A 22,751-nucleotide genomic window follows, 5' to 3' on the forward strand; every position below is an offset into this window, starting at 1 on the left:
GACAAAAAAAACCCACCAGCTTGGCCTGTTTTATTGCCTGCCGCACACATTGCCCAGTTTCTTTCTAGAGTGTCTGTCCAAAGATCAGGAAAAGCAAGGATAGGGAAAGAGAAAAAAAAGGCTGCTGGAAAGGTATACCTACCCCAAGAAACATGTTGATAGACAGAAACAGATATGAGAAATCTTCCACAGATGGGGGGCTTTTAAAAATGTGGAAGATTTAAGAAATCAAAAGCTGCACCCTGGCAGCACAACTACCCTTGGGCTGTGGAATAAGGAAAGGGACAATGGGTATCATTCCTGCTTTAAATAAGACTAGACAAAGTCTGGGAAGAAAAGACCATAGACAATTTATGCACTGGAGGTTTCATGCCACGCTGTAGGCTAGAGTTTTAATCGTGGCAGGTTGCCCCATCACTTCCTGCACCCGCATGAGAGAGCATTTTGCCTGGTGCGCCTCATCCAACCCTGATTTGTGCTCCTGGGGCAGTGAGGTTCTCAGTACATAAATGGTCCATAGAGAAGAAATGCAGAAAATGCCCCTAAGCCAAAAAGCCATTTAGTAAAATTAACATCTCTGACTAGCTTTGTCTCTATATACCTCCATGAATAAGGCCCAAGAGTGAAAATATAGTCAGGAAAAAAGCATACAGGGCTTATACCTACCACAATCATCCCTCCCCTTTCATTCTCTCTATATACCCAAAAGTAAAGCTCGAGAGCACATGATACAGATCTAACCAAATATGATCAGCATCTGGATGTGAAACCTCCTAGGAATCCTACATAAGTCACTTTAGCAATAGAAGAAAGGTGTGTCATAAAATAAAATAAATAAAAACCTTAATAGCACTAGCCAGGGACTCCAAGATGGTCTAAGTAATGCCACCAAAAACAATACAAAACCCAGATGCTAGAAAAATAAAATGACATATCATCATGATACACAGAGCTCAATCCATGGATTCATTGAACACATTCTAACAAGTAGATTCTACATTAACTAAGAATATGTTTTATCAGTTGACAAAAAAACACACAAGGGAAGTATAAATGTAAAATTTACTTTAAAATCTGGTGTAGACTTCAGCAAGCATAAATATTATAATTTCCTGAAGAATTTGTAAATCAATAGCTATGCATCTACTTTGAAACTAAATGAACATCAAGTTCTCTCGACATCTACACTGTGAACTTATAAAAAAATCTGTTTGGCAAAAGTGCTCACCCACATATCAACTAAACATGTGCCAAATGTTTGCTTTCCAAACATCATTATGCAGAATACTGCTATTTAACAAGTTGAATGCAAGTGCCAAGGTTGGCAGCCTCATTACTGACATAAAGCATACAACATTTATGGGGCTGTGCTGCACACAAAAAAACCAGACCTGAGCCAAATTTAAATACAGACACTCCCCTTTATACTTTTTCTCATGCCTCATTTGTTTTCCTATTCTGGACAAGCCAGGTGTTCATTGCAATATCTAGGAATAAAAATCCATCTACCACATGCTGGGTAAGGAGGGCCCTGTAACTACAATCCTGAGAGAAAGGGGTATTTCTTGTTGATGTTCATATGTTCAATGGCCCCCTTCCCCCAAAGCTGGAACTCACCCCTTAAGGAACTTATGCCTCTTCCTACTCAAGAGCAACATTTTGTGACCTTCATTTTTCTGTTGTTGCAAGCTGACCTCTGGGACTCCCCAGAGAGTGAAGATCAGTTTTAAATACATGGTGTTTATAGACCATTGGTGAGTTCCTGCTCTGCTGTACCTGTCAGCCTCTGTGTTCAGATTTCCTAAAATATGTATAGCCTGAATGTGGCCATGAGGCCTTGCCCCAGATCAGGGTAACATCCTAAGCTTCTAGAACCTTTGCCTCCTTGTTTGTTTAAACAAAAAAGTGTGACAGTATGGACCTGTCTTGTAAGGTATATGTGAAACAGCTAAAGGGCATTCCAAACCACTTGAAACTGAAGCAGATTAATATGATGCAATCTTTCATTATTAGACCACATACCCCTTGTGGAGAAGCTCTCACAGAGGGCACCACAACCCAAGAGTGAAGCATCTGTAGTCAGAACTACTCCATGATCATGGATTCCAAAGGAACCACCTTGGGATAACTATGATGAGAAAGCCACCATAACCGGAAACAGATAACAGATTTTTGAATGGAAAATCTATGCCATAAAGCATGCACAATTTTCCTATAGCATGACAGAAAGTTGCAGGGGGCATATCTGCAACCTGGCAAAGGGCAAAATTTCCGATAGTAGAAGCCTAAAATGCAAAAGATCCTCCAAACTTATTAAATGTAAACTGCTTAACCGATTTCCTAATGGCTTGCACTCAGAGGGCAGAAATCCTATACCCAATACACAGTCCAACTTCACTTCAATAAGTTTCACTCTTCAGGGTGGGACCAAATGGGACTTCTTCCAATTAAAGTATCTAAGACCAGGGAACAATGTTTTAATAATTGGTCTCTGGAGTCCTCTGCCAACAGCCAATCATCCACATAGAGGAATATATGAAAGTCTTGTGAATGAAGATATGCCGTCATCAAGACTAGAAAATACTTTGAAAATACTCTGGGTGCCATAATAATCCCAAATGGCAAGATAGTGTTCTGGGGAAGAAACAGTGTACCGTAAACAGTGAGATACATACAACTGCACTCTTGAGTTCAATAAAGATGACTTCATAGTAGAGGTCTTTTATATAGATACTAGTAATCAAGCCCACTGTAGTCCAAATACAGCGGGCGCTAGGCAAGGGAGCCTCTGGCAGTCATGCGCAGTGCGGCTGCCAGGGGCTCCCTTGCCGGTGGCCTGATGCGGCGAGAGGCGCAAAGGCCGCTGGCCGGGGAGCCCCCAGCAGCTGCGCTGCGCGTGACTGCCGGGGGCTCCCTTGCCGGCGGCCTGACGCGTCGGAGGCGCTTTGCGCCTCCCGACGCGTCAGGCCGCCAGCAAGGGAGCAACTGCGAGCCGTTGCTCCCTTTTCGCCAGGGTGGGAATCATCGGGGCCAATCGGCAGGTGCTTTGCGCCTGCCGATAGGCCCCGCCGATGGTCTGTCCAGAGGAAGGGGCCAATCAGCACCCTTCCTCATCCTGGACAGAGCCCGCCCTAACTCCTCCCCATAAGCCTTTATGGGTTTATTTAGTCCGCGGCATAGAATGTGCATAGAATTTAGGCAAGAGTGCATTCAGCCCATTAGAGGCTGAATATCCATCTCTAGAACATATCACTAGTTAGTTGAACTGAATTTCTATGGAAACTGGGAGCTCTTTAAAAAACATTTCTGACTCCTGCATGTCTACTGGTAAGTTAGTATTCCTTTGTTTGTTCTTGTTATGAATGTATCTCAATATGGATTTCTATTTGTAACAACATTTAACAATAGATTCAAATGAGCAGCCGTGTTGGTCTGAACTAGCACAATGAGAGTCCAGTAGCACCTTTAAGACCAACAAAGATTTATTCAAGGCGTGAGCTTTCGAGTGCAAGCACCTGATTTTATTGTGCAACATTTAACAATACTGTCCTAGGCTCTATACATTTTCTTATGAGCAAATTTATTTGCATTATAGCAATTTACACTGAAGATTTTATAATCGAAACAGGATTGTTTATGCTGTTGTGAAACACACAGAAGAATGCTGTAAACTGCTCATGCAAAGTCCCCATGTGGGACTGCACAGAAGATCACTGATGAACATCCAAATCTTGAAAAAGGCCACAGACTAAAGGAATGAGAAGTGCATTCCTACTGAGATTTACAATTTAGAAAGTGCTTGCTTTTTCAACGTTATGGAAAAAGTTAGCCATTAGGCGCAACATTTCATATGAGACGCAGTTAGAGGCTTGGATTAAGTTGAAAAGAAGATACATGTTCAGGGTCTCCTGATGTGGGATCCTATGATAACTCTTTTATCTCCTAAGAAGATATTTGTTCTTGCTGTACTGAAAGCATTTTTTTTTAATTCAGAGAAAGAGGGAGCTGGATGGGGGTGCAGGGTGGATTCTGGTGTTTTCTGCCACAGAGGCAGACCCCTGACCAAAAGATATTTATTTACTTAAAGTATTCCTTACAAGATCCTTACCAGAACAGTAGCATCCCATGGATCCAATACAGCACAGACAGCTGGTACAAATGATATAACATGTTTTGTCTGCACCTACCTGATGAATGGCAGACATGCTGAGAGCACCCACTTGGGAAAGTTGCCCTGGTACTAGCTGCTTCAACACAGAAGCACTCCTTTATGTTCTGCATCAGGATAACAAAAGCAAGGCACCACAGAATGAGCAGGTAGGCAGATGGGTGGTCAAGATGGCTCCACAGTCTTTGATCTGTTCTTGCGTACACAAGCTATCCTCCAAGGGCTAGACAGACGGCTATCTCAGCCTCTGAACCATGCCAAATCTACAGAGGAGATGTCCTAACTCAGTGAGCCTGAGCTCCAGCATGAATGATGAAGTAGGGAGGAAGCAGTGGTTTTTGACAGCACATTCTTGCAGCCAGGACACACATCCTGCTGTAATAACCGAGGAACCATGTGTGCACAAAAAAACTGTGGTGAAACCAAAAATAGTTTTAAAAATATTTTAGTAAAGAAAAACTTCTCTCCTTTGCTTTTCTGGAAACCAGCTAGAAAATGAAAAAAACAACAACCGTGCAGATCATTTCCACAAATGACTTAGCATTACTGAGAGCTGGAGTTTTCCCAGAATTATAACAGATCTCCAGAATACAGAATCAGACACCCTGGAGGAAATGGCAGCTTTGGAGAGTGGATGCCATGGCATCACATGCACAGCTGAGCTCCCCTGCCCTTCCAAACTCTGTTTTTCCCAGGCTTAATCCCCAAACCTTCAGGAATTTCCCCTCCAGGAATTGGCAGCCATGCTTAGCAATCCTAACCCATATTTGGGGCTGGAACTAGCTCTGGTCAGAGACTGGGACAAGTTAAGCTCCAACAAAGTTAAAAATTCATTTAAAATTCCCAATAGTGAAATATCTGGTAACCTCTGTCTGCACTGTCACAATCGCCACAGAAATTAACAGAGAGATTATTTTCTCTGGGAATTAACATAATGGGTACTGTAGAGAGTTTTTGGATATAAAGAAAGGAATATTCGGAATTAGATCAGAGCTAAATGAGGTGATCTGGAGGTATAAAGGAAATCTATTTTTTATAATACATGTACATCTAATGCAACAGAGTAGTGTTCTCTTTAGAAGACTCACTTCTGTGTCCACTGTATTTTGTCTACTGTATTCTAAAAAGAAACAATAATCGCTATATTTTGTCTGCCAATTGTGCTTTTGAAACCTTTCATGAATAAATTATTAAGAACAACAAAAATAAAAAGACAGAATAACTACAAACAGGTTTCCAAATTCAATAAATGATCAGTTCATATTCTCTTATGGTAACCGTACCCCGGATATTCCCAGGCTACTGGTGACCACAGATGGAGCATGTACCAAGAAAAATACTGGCAATAGTGAAACACCAGGAATAAAACAGCACGTATCAGATATTTGTTCCTTCCCGTCCAAGCCCCTGCATTACATGGCATGCGGGAAAGTTTTAATTAATTTAGTTGAAAAGAAAATAAGCTCATGGAATAGCGGAACAAATGTCCCTTAGACATCCTATGCAAATATTTTGTCAAGCGTACTGTTAGGACATTGATGGTACTGTTAGAACATCTATTTATTACACAAACCTATGAGAACTGCTGTACTACATGAGACTAATTATGCATCTATTACAGTGTAGATACCTGACATCAACAACTCATCTATAGGGATAGGCAGATCTAAGTCTCCAGTATCATCATCAACTGATAGAGGCTGCAAGTCAGAGCCTGGGTAAGGAGAGTGCATCCAACATAGAACATTTGGGATTTGGAATGTTTGTGTGTGGGGGAGTTCCTTTTCCCTGTTGGGACAATGGTTGCAGGGCATGGCCAATCCCAGCTGTATGGTCAGTCAGCTAGAGCTACCTTGCCATGCCCTTCTACCGGAAGGTGACCACAGGGCACCTGGGTGTGATGCAGGTCACTGCTTAGCTGGCAGCCCCCTTACTGCCAAGGTGAGACTCCAGGCCATGCTTCCTTCCAGGGTGTGTGTGTGTATGGGGGGGGGTCCAATGCTGAGTAACCACCAGCCAGTCAGTCATGTTAAACTTCTATCCAGTCACCTTTATCTTCTCTCATCCTTGCTCATGAGCATGACCCTTCTCCCACCTCACTTACTCTGTCAGCAAGGTGGCTGCATCCACCAGCATAGACCAATTCCTTCCTGATTCTGAAACCTAGACCTTGTTGTGGCCACTGATGACTATGTCCATTCCTCTTATGATGGCTGCAAGCCAGACCCTGGGTGGGGAGACCTGACATGGATGCAGGAAACTGGGAGAGGGGTTTTTCCTTAGTTCCTTAGTTCAAGATATATCCCCCCCCCCGGCAAGTGAGGGATGACTGTGAGGGATGGTTCATGTGTGTCCTGCTCAAGGGTGCTTGCTGAAGGTCTATGCAAGGAATACATCCTGTTATTCAGTCTGATGATCACAGGCTCCACTCTAGATCCATGCTGTGGTTAGTAGCAGCTTTTCATTGGAGCCACCACCTCTGATTTTGCCATGTGTTTTCTCCAAGGTGGCTGAGGGCCAGCAGTGGCTGGGTTTGAATGTTCATCATTCCACTGGGTGGGCTGGGATTTGAGTTGTCCTGTAACTCAGTGGTCCCCAACCTTTTTTAGGCTGGGGACCGGCAGGGCAACTGCCCCGCCCGCGCATTGCGCATGCGCGGCCGAAATCACGCATGTGCGGGCAAAATCATGCATGCGCGACACTTTCACGCATGCGAGATTTCGGCTGTGCATGCGTGATTTCGGCCGCGCATGGCGCATGTGCGCATGCGCGGCCCCTGCCGCACATGCGCAATGCACTGCACGCGGCCCTGATTCCCTCTCCCCCCTCCCACAGTAAGAAGCTTCCCGAGCCGCAAGCTTGCGGCCTGGGAAGTTTTTTACTGCGGGGGGGGGCGGGGAGAGGGAACCGCGGCCCGGAACCATGGCCTTCACGACCCGGCACCGGGTCGTGACCCGCAGGTTGGGGACCACTGCTGTAACTCATCCTATTATTGCAGGGCATGTCTGCCTGCCCACCTGTATCAGTACCTGACCTGACTCAAGGCATCAGTCATTAAGGGATACAGAAAACTGATCACTGTTTTCTGGATATCTCCAGATCACACCTGGAGGTTGGCACACCTGCACTGAAGCTCTTACTTTGTATGGAACATTCACTGTGTTACACTTCTTTCACTCCTGCACCTCCAAGACATGAGTTACAAGCCATATGAAGTCTAACATAAGCAAACACAGCTCTACTGGAAGAGAAGTAATGCTTACACAAATAAAGACCTTACACAAAGTGGGTTAAAAAGTGCCTTCAAAGGCCTGCTCCTACTAGTAGGGTATTGTAATGAAAGACTGGCTGCCAAAGAAACAAAGTTACCAGCTGTTTTGTAACATCTTCAAGCATGGTGACATGTAAAACACATTTTACGTCAAAATTTTAGTCCTTAGACACGCTGCCGCCCTCTTGGCAAGAACCCTTCTTTATGTTGTCTAAAATGATGCATTGTGAACCTGGACAGTTAAACTACGATTTCTCAAAAGCGATATTTCTTGCACCTGGTGATTCACTTGCAACTGGTGATCTACTATGCTTGAATGATGAAAATATTAACTCCATAACGAAAGAGTTGCACTCATTGTTCTCATTCTAGGAAGCTTTGAGCCAAGCAAGCAAATGTTTTAGAAACAAATATATACAGAAGGCATATCAGCTTCACTAAGCCATGGGTTTCTTGTTAGTCTCATACTGTTTTATTGCAATAATGTCTATCTGGTATCTGTGTTTTAATCTGAACTTTGTATTTCAAATGGTATATTTTGTATTTATTTTATATTGTTAATATTTTATATGGTTATAGCCTATGGTCCTACACAATAAAATAAACTCAACGCCTATATATTGTACAGGTACAAATATCAATTTCTATGTTAAAAAACTATAGTCTATAAGCAAGTCTTGAAAGCTCAGCTATTCCTTTCCTATCCTGTATTTTAAGAAATCAATTGTAAGACCTCAAGGCTTCCTTTAGAACCAGCAGAGACATGTTTTAGGGTGGCCTAAAATATGTGTTGTCTCCTTTTGCTGCCAAACATCTGACTGTCAGAGTAGTTGTGGGCACTGTATCTATCTTGGCAATCAGGGAGTAGTGGTACTTATCATATGCTTCCTTTCAGTGATTGGAGAAAAATAAAAGCAAGATAAAACAGTCTCTGCACCCTGCAGCTATTTTGGTGCTTGAAAAGGGGTGCATGGGGAAGAGAGGGTAACAGTGCCTTGCTGCATGGCACTGCAGGCCCCTTGTTGCAGCATTTAAAATTTTTTTAAATGATGGCAGCCCAGTGATGACTGGGACATGGTCATGTCTAGTTTAGTGCTGGTTCTGAAACGGACAGATATCTATCATGACACTCCATCCGCAGTGAATCTCTTTACTCCCTTTTCAAAGCCTTCCAAGTTGATGGCTATGACCATATCTTGTGATAGTGAGTTCCACAAATTAACTATCCTATTCACTTACCTCGCCTTCACTCTAACAGCCAGGCATAACACAAGAAATATTGGGGTTGTGGCATAGAAACAGTGATCCAATATATAATGAAGGCATGGGAGGCTAGTTCACCCCTGACTGTTTCCATGCTATGAAAAGGTGCTGGAGAGCAGATTATGATGGTGCAACATCTCCCCACGCTTCCTTCCATTCTTACACAGAAAAAAAGAGTAGGTGTTTGCACAAAGTATGTAGAAGAACGGACTAAAATTATAGGTTGTAGGTGGGAAGCGAGAGCCTCTTGTGGCACAGATTGGTAAGGCAGCAGACATGCAGTCTGAAGCTCTGCCCACGAGGGTGGGAGTTCAATCCCAGTGGTCGGCTCAAGGTTGACTCAGCCTTCCATCCTTCTGAGGTCGGTAAAATGAGAACCCAGCTTGCTGGGGAGTAAACGGTAATGACTGGGGAAGGCACTGGCAAACCACGCTGTATTGAGTCTGCCATGAAAACGCTAGAGGGCGTCACCCCAAGTGTCAGACATGACCTGGTGCTTGCATAGGAGATACACCTTTACTTTTACCTTTTAGGTGGGAAACTACATTCTGCATCAGTAAAATTGGAGACAGAGCAAAAGATTTTATAGCGATTCTGTAGATGCCAGCAAACGCTGGCAGGGGCTCATGGGAATTGTAGTCCATTCACATTTGGAGGGCCACAGTTTGACTATCCCTGCTGTAGAACTTCCTGTTTATATTTACACTAGATATTAAGCCCACTGTAGGCTAAATACAGCGGGCGCTAGCTGGGTCGGTGGATGGATGGGGGGAATAAAGGGAGAAAGTAAGGAAGAAAGGGAGTAATGGAGAAAGAGAGCAAGCAAGTGGGAGAGAAAGAGGCAAATAGGAGAGACAGAAAATGAGGAAGGAAGGAAGGTATGCAGGTAGGTGGCATGAGAGGGTAAAGGGCAGGAAAAAGGGGGGAAGGAGCAGTTGGGGGAGGTGCAAGTATGGTTGGGTGGGGAAGAGTGGGTGGTTGAGAAGGGTGGCTGGGTGGCTGGGGAGAAGCAGAACCATGGTTTAGTGTAGAGGAGGGGGGCTTAGAAGCAAGCACAGGTAAGTAGAGGTTCAGAGACGCGGCGGCGGAGGTCAGTGGAGATGGGGGTGACAGCTGGGAAGACTCCGGTGGGGGGCGGCAGGCAGCACGGCCTTCTGCCGGGGCCTGGGGAAGCCTTGGCGCATCCAGGAAGCAGCAAGGCTTCTCCAGGGCCCGGCAGAAGGCTCCGGTTGGCGGCGGTGGGCAGCACGGCCTTCTGCCAGGCCCTGGGGAACCCTCGGCATGTCCAGAACGCGGCGAGGCTTCCCCAGGGCCCAGCAGAAGGCTCTGGTCAGCGGTGGTGGGCAGCGCAGCGTTCTGCCGGGCCCCAGGGAAGCCTCACCACATCCTGGACGTGGTGAGGCTTCCCCAGGGCCCGGCAGAAGGATCCGGCCGGGCACAGAGTTAGGGACCTGGGGTGGGAAAGTAGCAGGGATGGTGTATCTTCGATGCGGCATCCCTGCTCCTTTCCCAAGGGTGAGGGGAAGGCAGCCGGTGGATTTACCTCTGTGGAAGGCTTCTTCCACTGAGTGGCGAGGCTGGGCCAACCAGCCAATGGCTGCTTGGCCCTCAAGCGTCGTGGCTCCTGATTGGACCCTCCGAGTTTTATCCCAGACAGAGCCCGCCCTATCTCCTCCCCTTTAGGCCTTACTCTATTATTCTTACCGCTCCACAAGAGCGGTTTAAAAATAATCCATTTGGTATAAATATTATGTCCTATCCTTCCTCTGAAGATGGTCATCTTCTGTAGACCCACCTCACATGAAATTATCCATGAAGGTGAAGCATCTGCAACAGTGAATAATCTTATGACTCATCCATATACAAACTTGCCCATGTAGCACTAAATCAGTCGGAGATCATCTTGATATAAGCAAGCAGAAATCAAAGTATGTGGCACGCGCTATGATCCTAAACAACCTAACTTGTGAGGAGAAAAACCAACTGAGAAAAACAGATCAGCACAATCTATTTGAGGCAAGGGCGGTGACCAGTAATGATATCAGTGGATCACTCCCCATATGTATGATCTGCCCTGAATAGACAGGATTAGGGGAACATCTTGCTGATCTGGCTGGAACAGTCTTTGGGGCGATGAATGTCATCATCATCTTCTTGATATTATTTTTAATTTTTGTGTAATTTGGGTTTTATGAGGTTTTAATGCTGTATTTTACTGGTTCTATGTGTAAACTGCCCCAAGACGACTTGTCGTGAGGGATGGTATAAAAGTTTGAATATAAAAATAAATGAATGAATGAATGAATGAATGAATGAATGAATGAATGAATGAATGAATGAATGAATGAATAACTATCAAAAACCTGCTACAGTGAGATAATGAATCTTTATTATGACATGACTATGGTTTCTGTAGCTACTGCTCTTACTATGTTTTGAAATGGCTTGTCAGTAACATTAGAAAACTATTTATTGTCGTAAAGACACTGCACTGTCACAGAATACATTTAAGGGCAACCAAAGTGCTTGTTTCATGTTCAACTTCATGCAGGCAACACAGTAGTCCTAACAGCAGCTGCTTGCCTGATCTCTACAGAGGAGGGTGGGAAATGGAGAAGCTGCATGCAGCTCTCAAACTTTATGTTGCCCAGCCAGGAGTGCACTTATTTATGATATAGACACACAATTAAATGTTAATGTTATTGCTAATAGGAAGAAATCTAACTGTAAGACTTTTAAAAGAGTACTTGCCTCATTACTTGCCTCAGTACTTGCCTGTTAGTATTTGCCTCAGAATTGTAGGGCTTCCTGAGCAAAGATTATACTCTTATTATATTTTTAAAAATCTTAAATATTTTTAAAATAAATATTTTATATAAGTTTTTAGTAAAAGGTGGGTTTTGGAAGACTGACAGTTAGAAGTATAAAACTGCTATTCATATGGCGCATTTTCTCCAAACGTATAGTGGTTACACTGAAGTACTGTTCTTTTAACGATACAACATCAAAATACATACTATTATCCAGCAATAACAGCAAAGGCATTAGAATCTTTTTGTTTAATTATGAAGGGAAGGCATTAAATAGGCACTCCTTACTAACTGAATACATCTTCATAAGAAATTTGAACTATAACCTATTCAGGAGATCACATCCCATTTCTAAAATGGAATTAATGCATTATGTACAGGGTAGACATCTGCCCAGTTCCTTCCCTCACTGTGTCTCTCTTTCATACTTTCTTGACTCAATGCCCCTACCCATGTGCTTGTCTTCGACCATTTCCACTGGGAACTTCGTTGTCCCGGCTCCTGTGAGGGAGCACAAATCCGGGACAGATGAGGTGCACCATGCCAAATGCTCGCCCATGCAGGAGCAGAAAGAGGCAGGGCAACCTGTCCCAGCTGAAACTCCAGCCTGCATCTTGGTGCAAAGCCTCCAGTGAGGAAATGGTCTTATACACCATTCCTCATGATCATAGAATCATAGAGTTGGAAGGGGCCATACAGGCCATCTAGTCCAACCCCCTGCTCAACGCAGGATCAGCCCTAAGCATCCTAAAGCATCCAAGAAAAGTGTGTATCCAACCTTTGCTTGAAGACTGCCAGTGAGGGGGAGTTCACCACCTCCTTAGGCAGTCTATTTCACTGCTGAACTACTCTGTGAAATTTTTTTCCCCTGATATCTAGCCTATATCATTGTACTTGTAGTTTAAACCCATTACTGCATGTCCTCTCCTCTGCAGCCAACGGAAACAGCATCCTGCCCTCCTCCAAGTGACACCCTTTCAACCTCCTTTTCTCCAGGCTGAACATTCCCAAGTCCCTCAACCTATCTTCATAGGGATTGGTCCCTTGGCTCCAGATCATCTTTGTTGCTCTCCTCTGTACCCTTTCAATTTTATCTATATCCTTCTTGAAGTGAGGCCTCCAGAACTGCACACAGTACTCCAGGTGTGGTCTGACCAGTGCAATATACAATGGGACTATGACATCTTGTGATTTTGATGTGATGCCCCTGTTGATACAGCCCAAAATGGCATTCGCTTTTTTACTGCTGCATCACACTGCCTGCTCATGTTTTGTTTACAATCCACAAGTACCCCAAGGTCTCGTTCACACACAGTGCTACCTAGAAGCGTATCCTCCATCCAGTAGGCATACTGATACTCCTCATTCTTTGCTCAGACTCATTCTCTCCGCTATTTCTGCTTCTCCTACTAACCACTACCACTGATATTACAGAACTTCTATGAATACCAATGAATATTCAGAAATAGTCTTGTTTTTGTCTGAACTACAGATTAATGCTGTGGCTCTGATTATCTCCTGTTATTGCTCTTGATGTTGGCTGGTTTGTCCTGCCTGATTGCCAGCTCTTGTCCAATTCCAGCTCTTTCAAATTGTTAATAAATATCCATTCTTCAACTGGATAGAACAAGATTCTGATTTCTACTGTGTTACCTCAAATTACAATGAAACCACACACATTTTCTTTGACTAATACCAGTTTAGAATTGAGGAGGGTATAATATAAATTGAGTCAATTGAGACATAGTAGAATATAAACCATTTTGAATTAATACACAGGACAACACCATGCAACACAGTCTAATACTGAATCCAGTACAGATAATAACTTCTGTAACAAATCTGCCCTTTACAGCAAGTAATGTTGGACATCACCATATGGCTTTGGGATCAAAAACATTGAGAACCTATCACTTAGCTTTATCTTAGCTGTACACACAAAACCCTTTACAACAAAGTCTCCATTTTATTCCCTTACTGGTATGGCGCAGTTTTCTTCAGAAGGACCTTCTTATAAAGAAGATATCATCTCAAGAATACAACCTAAACAGGATCCAAATGGCAAAGGCTTTCATTCATCTTTGAAGTGGTTTGAAATTGGTGGAGTTTGAATCCAAAGCTACATGGTGCATTACTGAACACTGCAGCATCTCTTTTAAAATGCAACTGTTAAATCAGAAAATGCAGTAAAAAAGCATATCCATAAGTATCTTGCTTAAAATACAGATTAAGGTATGAGATTCTGGATGTATCATTTGATGTAGATTCCTTAACTACTCTCCTAATATGCTGTAGTCTCTCAAAGTCACTTGGAATAAGTCCTGAAGAAAACAAGGTATACTTCAGTCCCCTAAAGAGTTAACAAACCCACCTAAATCCCTGCTCTGGTGCTAGTATCAATAATCCTCCATGCTAAATACCAGCAGAGGTTCATGGTATAAAAGCGGATCACAGTGAAATAAGTCTAAATTATGATCGCACAACAAAGTCTCCCATGACCATTTTCTAAACCCCGTGAAATTGCACATGTAAGAGATTTTTTAAAAGAATGATGACTACTGCATTGTAATACAATTATCTTACTTGTACTGTCTCAAAAAAACAATCAATAAATGTAAGAGCTTCATTTAAATATCTCAAACTCAGATACATTCTATTTAATTGAAAGGCTCTTAACGCTAGCCATTTCCTGGATATGGAGATGCTTTGCTCAAGCTCTGATGTTTTAAAAATGTATCTCATGTCAAGAAGCATGCTGGGCTCATAGGGTCCACTTTCATAAGGTTTTGGACATCATTACTATCAGTCTTACTAGTCTGCAAAAGTGAAAATAAAACATCAACAACAAGAATTATGGAATAAATGTAACAACATCATTATGGTGAGAAGCCTATTTATGGCTGGCTAGTTGACCCTTAGCAGCTGTGGGGCACTTCTTACATCCCAGGTCTTTGTGTGTATGTGTGTGTGTGGGAGGGGGGGGAATTACCAGAATGGAACTATAAAATCAGATAACCAGTAGAACCTTTAAGACCAACGAAGATTTATTTAAGGCGTGAGTTTTTGAGTGCAAGCACTCTTCCTTAGACTATGAACTTCCATCATGACAGTGGCAATATAAAGCAAAAATTAATTCTGTTAAATTAGTAGACTGTGTCACACATCCAAATACAGCCATAGGATAATTCTTTGCCAAAACAGCCAATCAGTCCCCTCAATTCAGTTGTCGTTAACAAAATCATAGGAGAAATAAAACTGTCTCTCAGTGATCAATGGCTCCGACCACACCATTTGCTGCTGGCCCCATCTGTCTCCATACAAATGTGAAACATCCCTGACAGCGAATTGCTGCGCTGGCAGCTATCTCATCCCAAGACTAGGGAGAAACTCAAAACTCCATTACATATCACTACCATTACCTTACAGTCACATTGTCCCAAACTGGCAGGAATGTTTCACATTTGTATGGAGACAAATGGAGGCGTTGGGTGTTCATGGGAAGAAACTTGGATGTTAAGGATATCATGAGCAATTTTATAGATCTTAGAAAATGATTTCCTTCCTGAGCATTTGCCAGTGTTCCTTTTAATTGCCAGGCCTTCTCCAATTTGAGTCCAGAAAAGTTTGCCCTTCACTGGGTAATGGCTTCTTTTCAATGTCCCATTAGAGTTCCTGGATAACAAGAAAATCTGATTTGATCTCTATGTGGAAAGTTAAAACAGGAAAAGAACTCGAAACAAGCACTCTTATATGATTCCATTCAATAAGCATTGGTTATACAACTACTCTGAAACAGCTACCACAAATTAAACAGCATCACTGAGCCCACCTGTCACCTTCAACACAATACTTTTCAATAATTTCATAGTCAGCTGTGAGTTATCTGGTGTTGACTAATCAAGTAAGTGAAATGTACATGTAAGATTAGCCTTGCCATTTTCCAGCTTTGCAACAGGCTTTCAACAGAGTTTATGAAAGTTTTCTGGAAATGATATAGGTCCTTCAGTTTAAAGAAACATTAAGTGGCTAGGAATGATAGAATATACCTCATTTGGCCTCATTTTTCTTTTAATTTATTTTAAAGTGTATTTTTTCTTTCCCAAAGCTTCATGTACCTGACCTCACAGAAGTCTAAATCCATCAAATGTATTTATTCATTTAAAATACCTGTAACTCACTATTCCATGTAAATATCTGCAAAGCTCTTTATATGTGAATATTGGTTAAATACAAGTTAATATATTAAGTGTCCAAAGCAAAAGTGTCCAAACTAAATATGAGCTATGAATGTTTGCTAATTTTTATGTTTATTCTCACTCTCAATCCAGGCATAGAAGTGAATCCACACACAGGGATCAATATTTTACACTTACCTTTCAAAACCTATTTGCCGTAGTGTTTTTTCCCATGTCAAACCTATAAATAAGAAGGAAACATTAAAATTTGCTTTTCTATTCATTTACCAAACTTTTAAATACATATAAATATAATAAATCTTTATGTTTGTAGCTCACCTCTCCTGGATAGCCCAGGATGGGTAGCAACATGGTTTAAACAATCAGTCACAATAAAATCAAATATAAATCAGTAAAACATTTTATAATTCCAATAGCCCCCAACTAATTGAAGGCAGGCATGGAATCAAAATCCTTACTGAGTCTATTTAGACACATTAAACATAACAGTCCAGTGATATGGTATGTGACTGTTATTTTAATGGGGATTTTATTTGGGTTTTATTGTTTTAGTATTGTATGTGTAAGAGCCTCTTGTGGTGCAGAGTGGTAAGGCAGCCGTCTGAAAGCTTTGCCCATGAGGCTGGGAGTTCAATCCCAGCAGCCGGCTCAAGGTTGACTCAGCCCATCCTCCCGAGGTCGGTAAAATGAGTACCCAGCTTGCTGCTGGGGGGTAAACGGTAATGACTGGGGAAGGCACTGGCAAACCACCCCGTATTGAGTCTGCCATGAAAACGCTGGAGGGCGTCACCCCAAGGGTCAGACATGACTCGGTGCTTGCACAGGGTATACCTTTACCTTTTATTGTATGTGTAAACTGCCGGGGGGCTACGGCAAGCGGCGATATAGAAATCTAATAATTAATAAATAAATAAATAAATATGAAAATCAAAGCACTGAAATATCTAATGATGTTTAGTAAAGCAACTTCCCCCATCATGTGTTGTGAGGAGTACGAATGCGTACACAAAGAAATTTGTATCATTTCAGATTCAGTAGGAAATTATTTGGGGGCAAATCTGAATCTCATGAATATCTTTCACCTTTTTGAATCTGAGAAGTGCTGGGGGGAGGGGTTGTGCATGTTTCTCTCCCTCCTCTCCAGCCAGCAGTGTCTCTGCTGCCTGAGAAGGAGGGGGAAACAGAGTGTCCACCAAACAGCTGATAATGACAGGAGGGCCTTTATATCCCTCGCCAAAGGGAGTGGGTGGCATGCCTGTCATTATCAGCTGTTTGGCGTATGCTCTCCCCCACAGGGAGTTCTTGAGATTGTGGGGAGGATGCACTTAAACAGGCACTGATTCTAGTACTTTTAGGCTTATCCGAGCTAAACTGCCCAACCCTAGTGAGGAGTTCCCATTATATTAATTGGGTTTTCAGATGCTTGATCTGAGGAGGAGTCACAGCACTAGCTCCTCCTTGCTGATACAGCATTTTCATTTTACCTGAGGGCACAAGGACCACAGCAGCAATTCTCATAGTACTTAACAGGACCAATGGATATGCTTGGGAGAGGCTGAAGCCTGAAGTCAGACTCTATATCAATTGCCCCAGCAAGGGGTCTGTGTCAAATCTCAGTTATCAAATATTTCCCAATGGTTTTCTGTGTTTCTTCTTTATAGCCAGAGTGTTTAAAGAACAGGGTACACATGCACAGATTTAGTAGCTTGATTTAGTAGAAATAGTTGTACTGTAACCATTCTGTCTCATCCCCAAATAATATTACTAGATTTAGTTGTCACACAATACTTTATTATTATTAATTAATACAATTTCGATACCCTCCTCCCATTGGATCAACTCAGGGCAGTGAACAACATGGATATTTATCTAATTAGTTAACAACAATTCACTGATTCAATTAAAACAGTTAAAATTGGTTTAGCAGCAGCAGTTTAACTATTAGGTCTTAGTATCAACTAGCAGCATATGCTAAGGTGACCAGATTTTAACATTGGTAAAGCGGGACACCATTGACCAGGGGTGTTCTTAATTAAAAATTTGGTCTATCTGGAGCAACAAAAATTTTCATAGAATGCATAGAACGCAAAAATAGTATTGTAATATATATTTTTAAATTTCAACATAAGTACAATTTGCCAGGTGCTCCCAGATGTCCCTCCAAAAGTGGAACAATCTGGTCACCTTAGCATAAGCGGTCCATTTATGATAATTCTTCCAGAAGTAGAGCATATTCTGGGGGCCTCTTTCTGATCGGAAGGGCCCAGTCAATGTTATTGTTTCACTGGCCCCAATCAAAGGCCTGACAGAAGAGCTCTACCTTGCAGACCCTGCAGAACTGTGCTGAGGCCAGACATACCTCTTTGGGGCCTGGGACCACCAACTGATTTGTGTTTATTGTATACTAGTTAATCTACTAAACATAAATAGTTCAGTGATGCCAGGCACCCTAATTTTCCCGTGTGGGTTAACATGACTATTAGAAGGCCTAATCAGGCTCACAGGAGTTCATGATCTCAATTTTCCTTCAGATACCTATCTCTTTCAAGGCTGGACTTAATAATGTGGTAATTGGTTAACTACAGCAATCTATGTTCATTAACCAGTTGACAGGGGGGATTAGGAACAGTTACCAACATCCTCTGGAAAATTCCAATTAAGAACTATCTTGATTGGACCTGAGAAACCACCTAATGTCAGTGGGAAGAACTTCATTACAACTCTTTCCTTGTTTCTCCCAGACCCATTATGCACGGAGGTTTTAGCGCACATTCGGGGTGGAATGGCAGCGACTAAAATCACCGATAACGCACGGTGCCGGCTGCAACCGGCTGCAGCTTCGGTGCATGTCGCCGAAAAAGCCGCGTCAGCGAAACACGGAAGAAAGCGCCCCAGTGTCCGAGGCGCAACCATAAGTGGTGCCGGGATCGCCGCGTGCATAATCGGTTACTCTGGGTTTTGCCACCGTCGTGCCCCGCCCCGTGCATAACCGGTGTGTGTCGCGTCTTCCCTCTCTGCTTTTTCCATGTGACCCGAAATCACTGTTTCGGCGGCCGTGCATAATGGACCCAAGTGATAATATTACTTCTATTTCACCAGAATTAACTTCTCCTTTGCTTTTAACCCAAGTAGAATGGAGGCACCAAAATGTCTCAACACTTTTTGTGTTCATATTCCTCTATTATATGAAAATGTTTAAGACACAATAATGCCAATTTTCAAGGAATGTTTTTAAGTCCACTTGGTTGCATCAGTGCATTGGGCTGAGATCAGTTGTCTCCTGCTTGTTTCTGGCATCTACGAAAAGGGGACGGTTCAAAATGAATATGATAACAGATGAAAGAACCTACCTAGGCTATAATTAACATTTAAGCCATTTAACAATACAAATATAAATGTCTCATCTCTTCTTTTAATCGTCATAAAACAACCAAAACGGCCTTCTGATTTAAACCGTTTTCAAAGTGGCATTTTCATCAGTGGTTGTTTTTCCAACGGTATTTGCTGATGATCTAGTCTTCTTCACAGAAGAATAGATCATAGTGAAGAACTAGATCATCAGCAAATACCAAGTTGGAAAAACAACCACCGATGAAAATGCCACTTTGAAAACGGATTAAATCTGGAGGCCGTTTTGTTTGTTTTATGACAATTAAAAGAAGAAATGAGACATTTATATTTGTATTTATTGTTAAATTGCTTAAATGTTGATTATAGCCTAGGGTAGGTTCTTTCTTCTGTTATCATGTTTCTGGCATCTAAACAAACAATTTAGTTTCTCACAAATTCTGTAAAACTTTTGAGATCTCAGGAATTGGAGTAACTGATTTATTCTTAACAGGTGGAATGTTAGCCACCTGCTATTAGAATAAGTTATTAGAGAAGTCTTAACTTTCCTTGTTATGTGCTTCACCATTATTGCCTAGCAGGAGGGCAGAAATATAACCAACAGAAAAAGACACTACACAAGAATGTTTTGGAATAGATAAGAGATGCAGTCCATTGAAACCAACCCATTGACAAGCAGGTTTGGGATAGCAAGGAAGTACATACAAAGAGACAAAAGTTTAGTGTTTTTACCATCTGGCACAAAAAATACAGAAGTTATAAAGGCAAGAAAATTAACAAATATCTTACACTATCAAATACATTTTTTTCAGTATGGCATGAAAATAAGTTACCTTTTCAATATCCTCCCTCCCCTCCTGCTCAATGCTTCAAACGTTAGCTGCTATTTCTGCAAAAGTAACCTTCTTCCTGATGAGACATTCATTGACCCCAGTACCTCATTGGAAGGTTAATTTTTCCAAATGTAGAGAGTATAAATGCAATAAAAGAATATTCAATGTAGTGTGAGGTGTTAAGGCTGGAGAGAAATTGGTGGTAATCAGATACAAGCCTTTGCATGAACAAAAGCCACTTCCATTCATGCCAGGGCACTGCTGGTCACCTGTATTTCTAAAACAGTGGCTACTAGAGTCAAGGCTATAAAGATAAAATTGTGAGAGACAAAAGATGAAGTGGAAGTGCAATGTTTAGGACTGAGAACAAGACAACATTCCATCTATTTATTAAAACATGTTTTATTAAAGCACTTGGGAACCTTTGCTTTCAAAGCTCGAGTGCATCTGGCAGGTTTATTTCTTTACACAGAAATGGATTTTGCATCAGGAGGTAGAAATTACAAGAGCCCCAATTCCCCTTCCATAATTCAAACTTCACAGCTCATAAACTACTGGTAAATTTATAATGGAGGAGTTCACTTTGGAATGTCTACTGCATCCTATACTTTGGGGATGGCGTCAGTAGTAGTTTTAATAGAAAGCAAAAGGCCCTTGAACCTCCAGAAGCCAGGATCTCTGAGAAGAGGCTGTGCATTTGAAGCCCAGATATAGAAACTCTGAATTAAGGCATCACAAGGGGAGCTCACTGTTTTATAGTTTACCAGATGTGCACAAAGAGAATTTTGTAGAGCATAGATCAGAATATGAGACATGTTTTGCTATATGCTTTTTGGCATCTTCTAATAGTACAATAAGAGGGAATCTTCAACATGGCCGCTGGTTTCCAGATCATGGAAGCATATTGAGTAATTGGACAAATAAAAGGCAGTGATGAACACAATCACCAGCATAAGCCACCTCTATAAATAAACAACATGCCAAAGAGATGAGGATATACTGGAGAACAAAAAAAAAGGGTAATTTTCTCCCGGTTTCCACGGCTTTGTGCCATAATTGAAACATGCCATCCCTAAATTTTGGCAAATCTACAAACAGAACTATAGGAGCTTCGTATCCTCCTTTGGCAATGGTCCAAAGAAGGGGCCATTTGGAAGTAATCTCCATTGAAATTATTAAGACTTATTTCCAAATGAATGCATTTTTGAGGTGTCTGTTCTAGTCTTTAAACATGCTACAAACAATCCAACAGAGGTTATTCAGACCTTGTGGTTTCCATTTCCATCTCTATTACAATTCATTCTATTCACACTTCAGTTTAAATGCTCAATACAATTCAAGAAACCTGTACAGAGTTAAGAATGCTTAAACCCATTAGTTTCCAGGAACGTGAGCATGCTAGATTCAGTATTGGATTGTGGCCATGAACAACAAAAATCAACTTTAATTCATTCAGACTCCGGAAGGCAGATCAAATCAAATTTGTAACCACCTCCCTCCCCCGCATTCTAATATTCTATTTTAGTTTTATTCTCCATCAGTTGCACACTATAGATAGCAGCAATCCAACAATGTAAAATGTCAGAATAGGAAACACTTCTCATCACAGACTCAGTATTCAATGCTTCCAGTATATATGTCTTAATGTGGTAAAGTCTCCTGTACTGGTTAGAGCAAAAAACTGATGTTTTGATAAAGTCATAAGAAATTTCAAGTTAAAGTGGGATTCAATTCTGTTTATTAACTTTAGACCATGTTTACTTACGCTGAAGTATACACACAAATGGCAGTTGCTATTCTGCCTATGTGAATTATATGAACATGATGTAATATAAAGGATTTATTTCTGCTATTTCTAATTAAAATTATGAATTGCCAATAATTTCTCTTTACAACATCTTTATAAAAATATTGTTTACCTTTGATACATATTGAAAAATAACACATTAATGTTTTTTAAAAACCTCAAGAAATAAAGCAAACTATTTCAGATTGGATTTAATTTCTTCACATAACACATTTATTGGATCCAGTAAAATTCATTCATTTGCTTATACATAATGCAGTAGCATTTGCTAATGAGACCAGTTAAATTTAAACATGCTTAACTTTAGCTGCATTATATCCAGTATTACCTTACAAACGTGCACTGGTGTATCTTTTGTAGCTAATGGTGAATTATGTCTCACATAACTATTGATATTAGGTTAACTACAAAGGAAAATCAAGTCACCAGGGGATGAAGATGGTTTCCTATCCACTTCACATGATTCTGTTCCAGGAAATATACTGTACAGTTATGAAAGTGACTACACCTAAGGAGAAACACCCCCTCTATGATTTTAACCTGTTCCTGGCAGACAGTCCATAGCCATAGCAAAGCAGGATACAAGTTGTAGGCTTGCTTACCTTATTCTTACTCTTTAATAAATAATAAATAAATAATACAAACAACATGGTAAATATCAATATTGACATTTTAATAAATACTACTAACATTTATTGTATACTAGATTTAAAGCCCATTTTACTTGCCATAAAATGGGTGCTAGATTGCAGCGGTTTCCGGCAGCGTACTGTGGAGGGGTAGGGCTGGACGGTGTGGGGCGGCCCAGCGAGGGTGGCGGTGGCGTCCGTAGGGGCGCAGAATGCGTTCTCCCCCCTCCCCCCCAGCAGAGCGCGGAAGGTGTTGTCGGGCCCGAGGCCACATGGCGGGGAAGTGGCCTACCTTCTGGTGGCAGCGGCTTCTCAGCTGGCCATAGGGTCCTGGAGGTCGTTGTTCGGGCGGGGCTGCGGGGGTGGCGGCAGAGCAGCAGCGGTGGCATGGGGCGGGCCGCAGATTGGCTCGCTGACGTGGCCCAA

General features: G+C 41.9%; 1 protein-coding gene across 7 annotated transcripts in view; it reads right to left on the minus strand.

Annotated features, from left to right (window-relative positions):
- Positions 1–22,751, minus strand: part of PIEZO2 (piezo type mechanosensitive ion channel component 2) — a 273,980-nt gene that overhangs the window by 150,593 nt on the left and 100,636 nt on the right. For all 7 annotated transcript variants that reach the window (XM_077352782.1, XM_077352780.1, XM_077352783.1 and 4 more), the window contains one exon: positions 15,886–15,928. In XM_077352782.1, coding sequence (XP_077208897.1) covers positions 15,886–15,928 — 43 coding nt within the window. The remainder of the gene's footprint in view (positions 1–15,885; positions 15,929–22,751) is intronic.

The sequence above is a fragment of the Paroedura picta genome, chromosome 9 (genome assembly GCF_049243985.1).
Source record: "Paroedura picta isolate Pp20150507F chromosome 9, Ppicta_v3.0, whole genome shotgun sequence".
In the NCBI taxonomy this organism is placed as follows: domain Eukaryota; kingdom Metazoa; phylum Chordata; class Lepidosauria; order Squamata; family Gekkonidae; genus Paroedura; species Paroedura picta.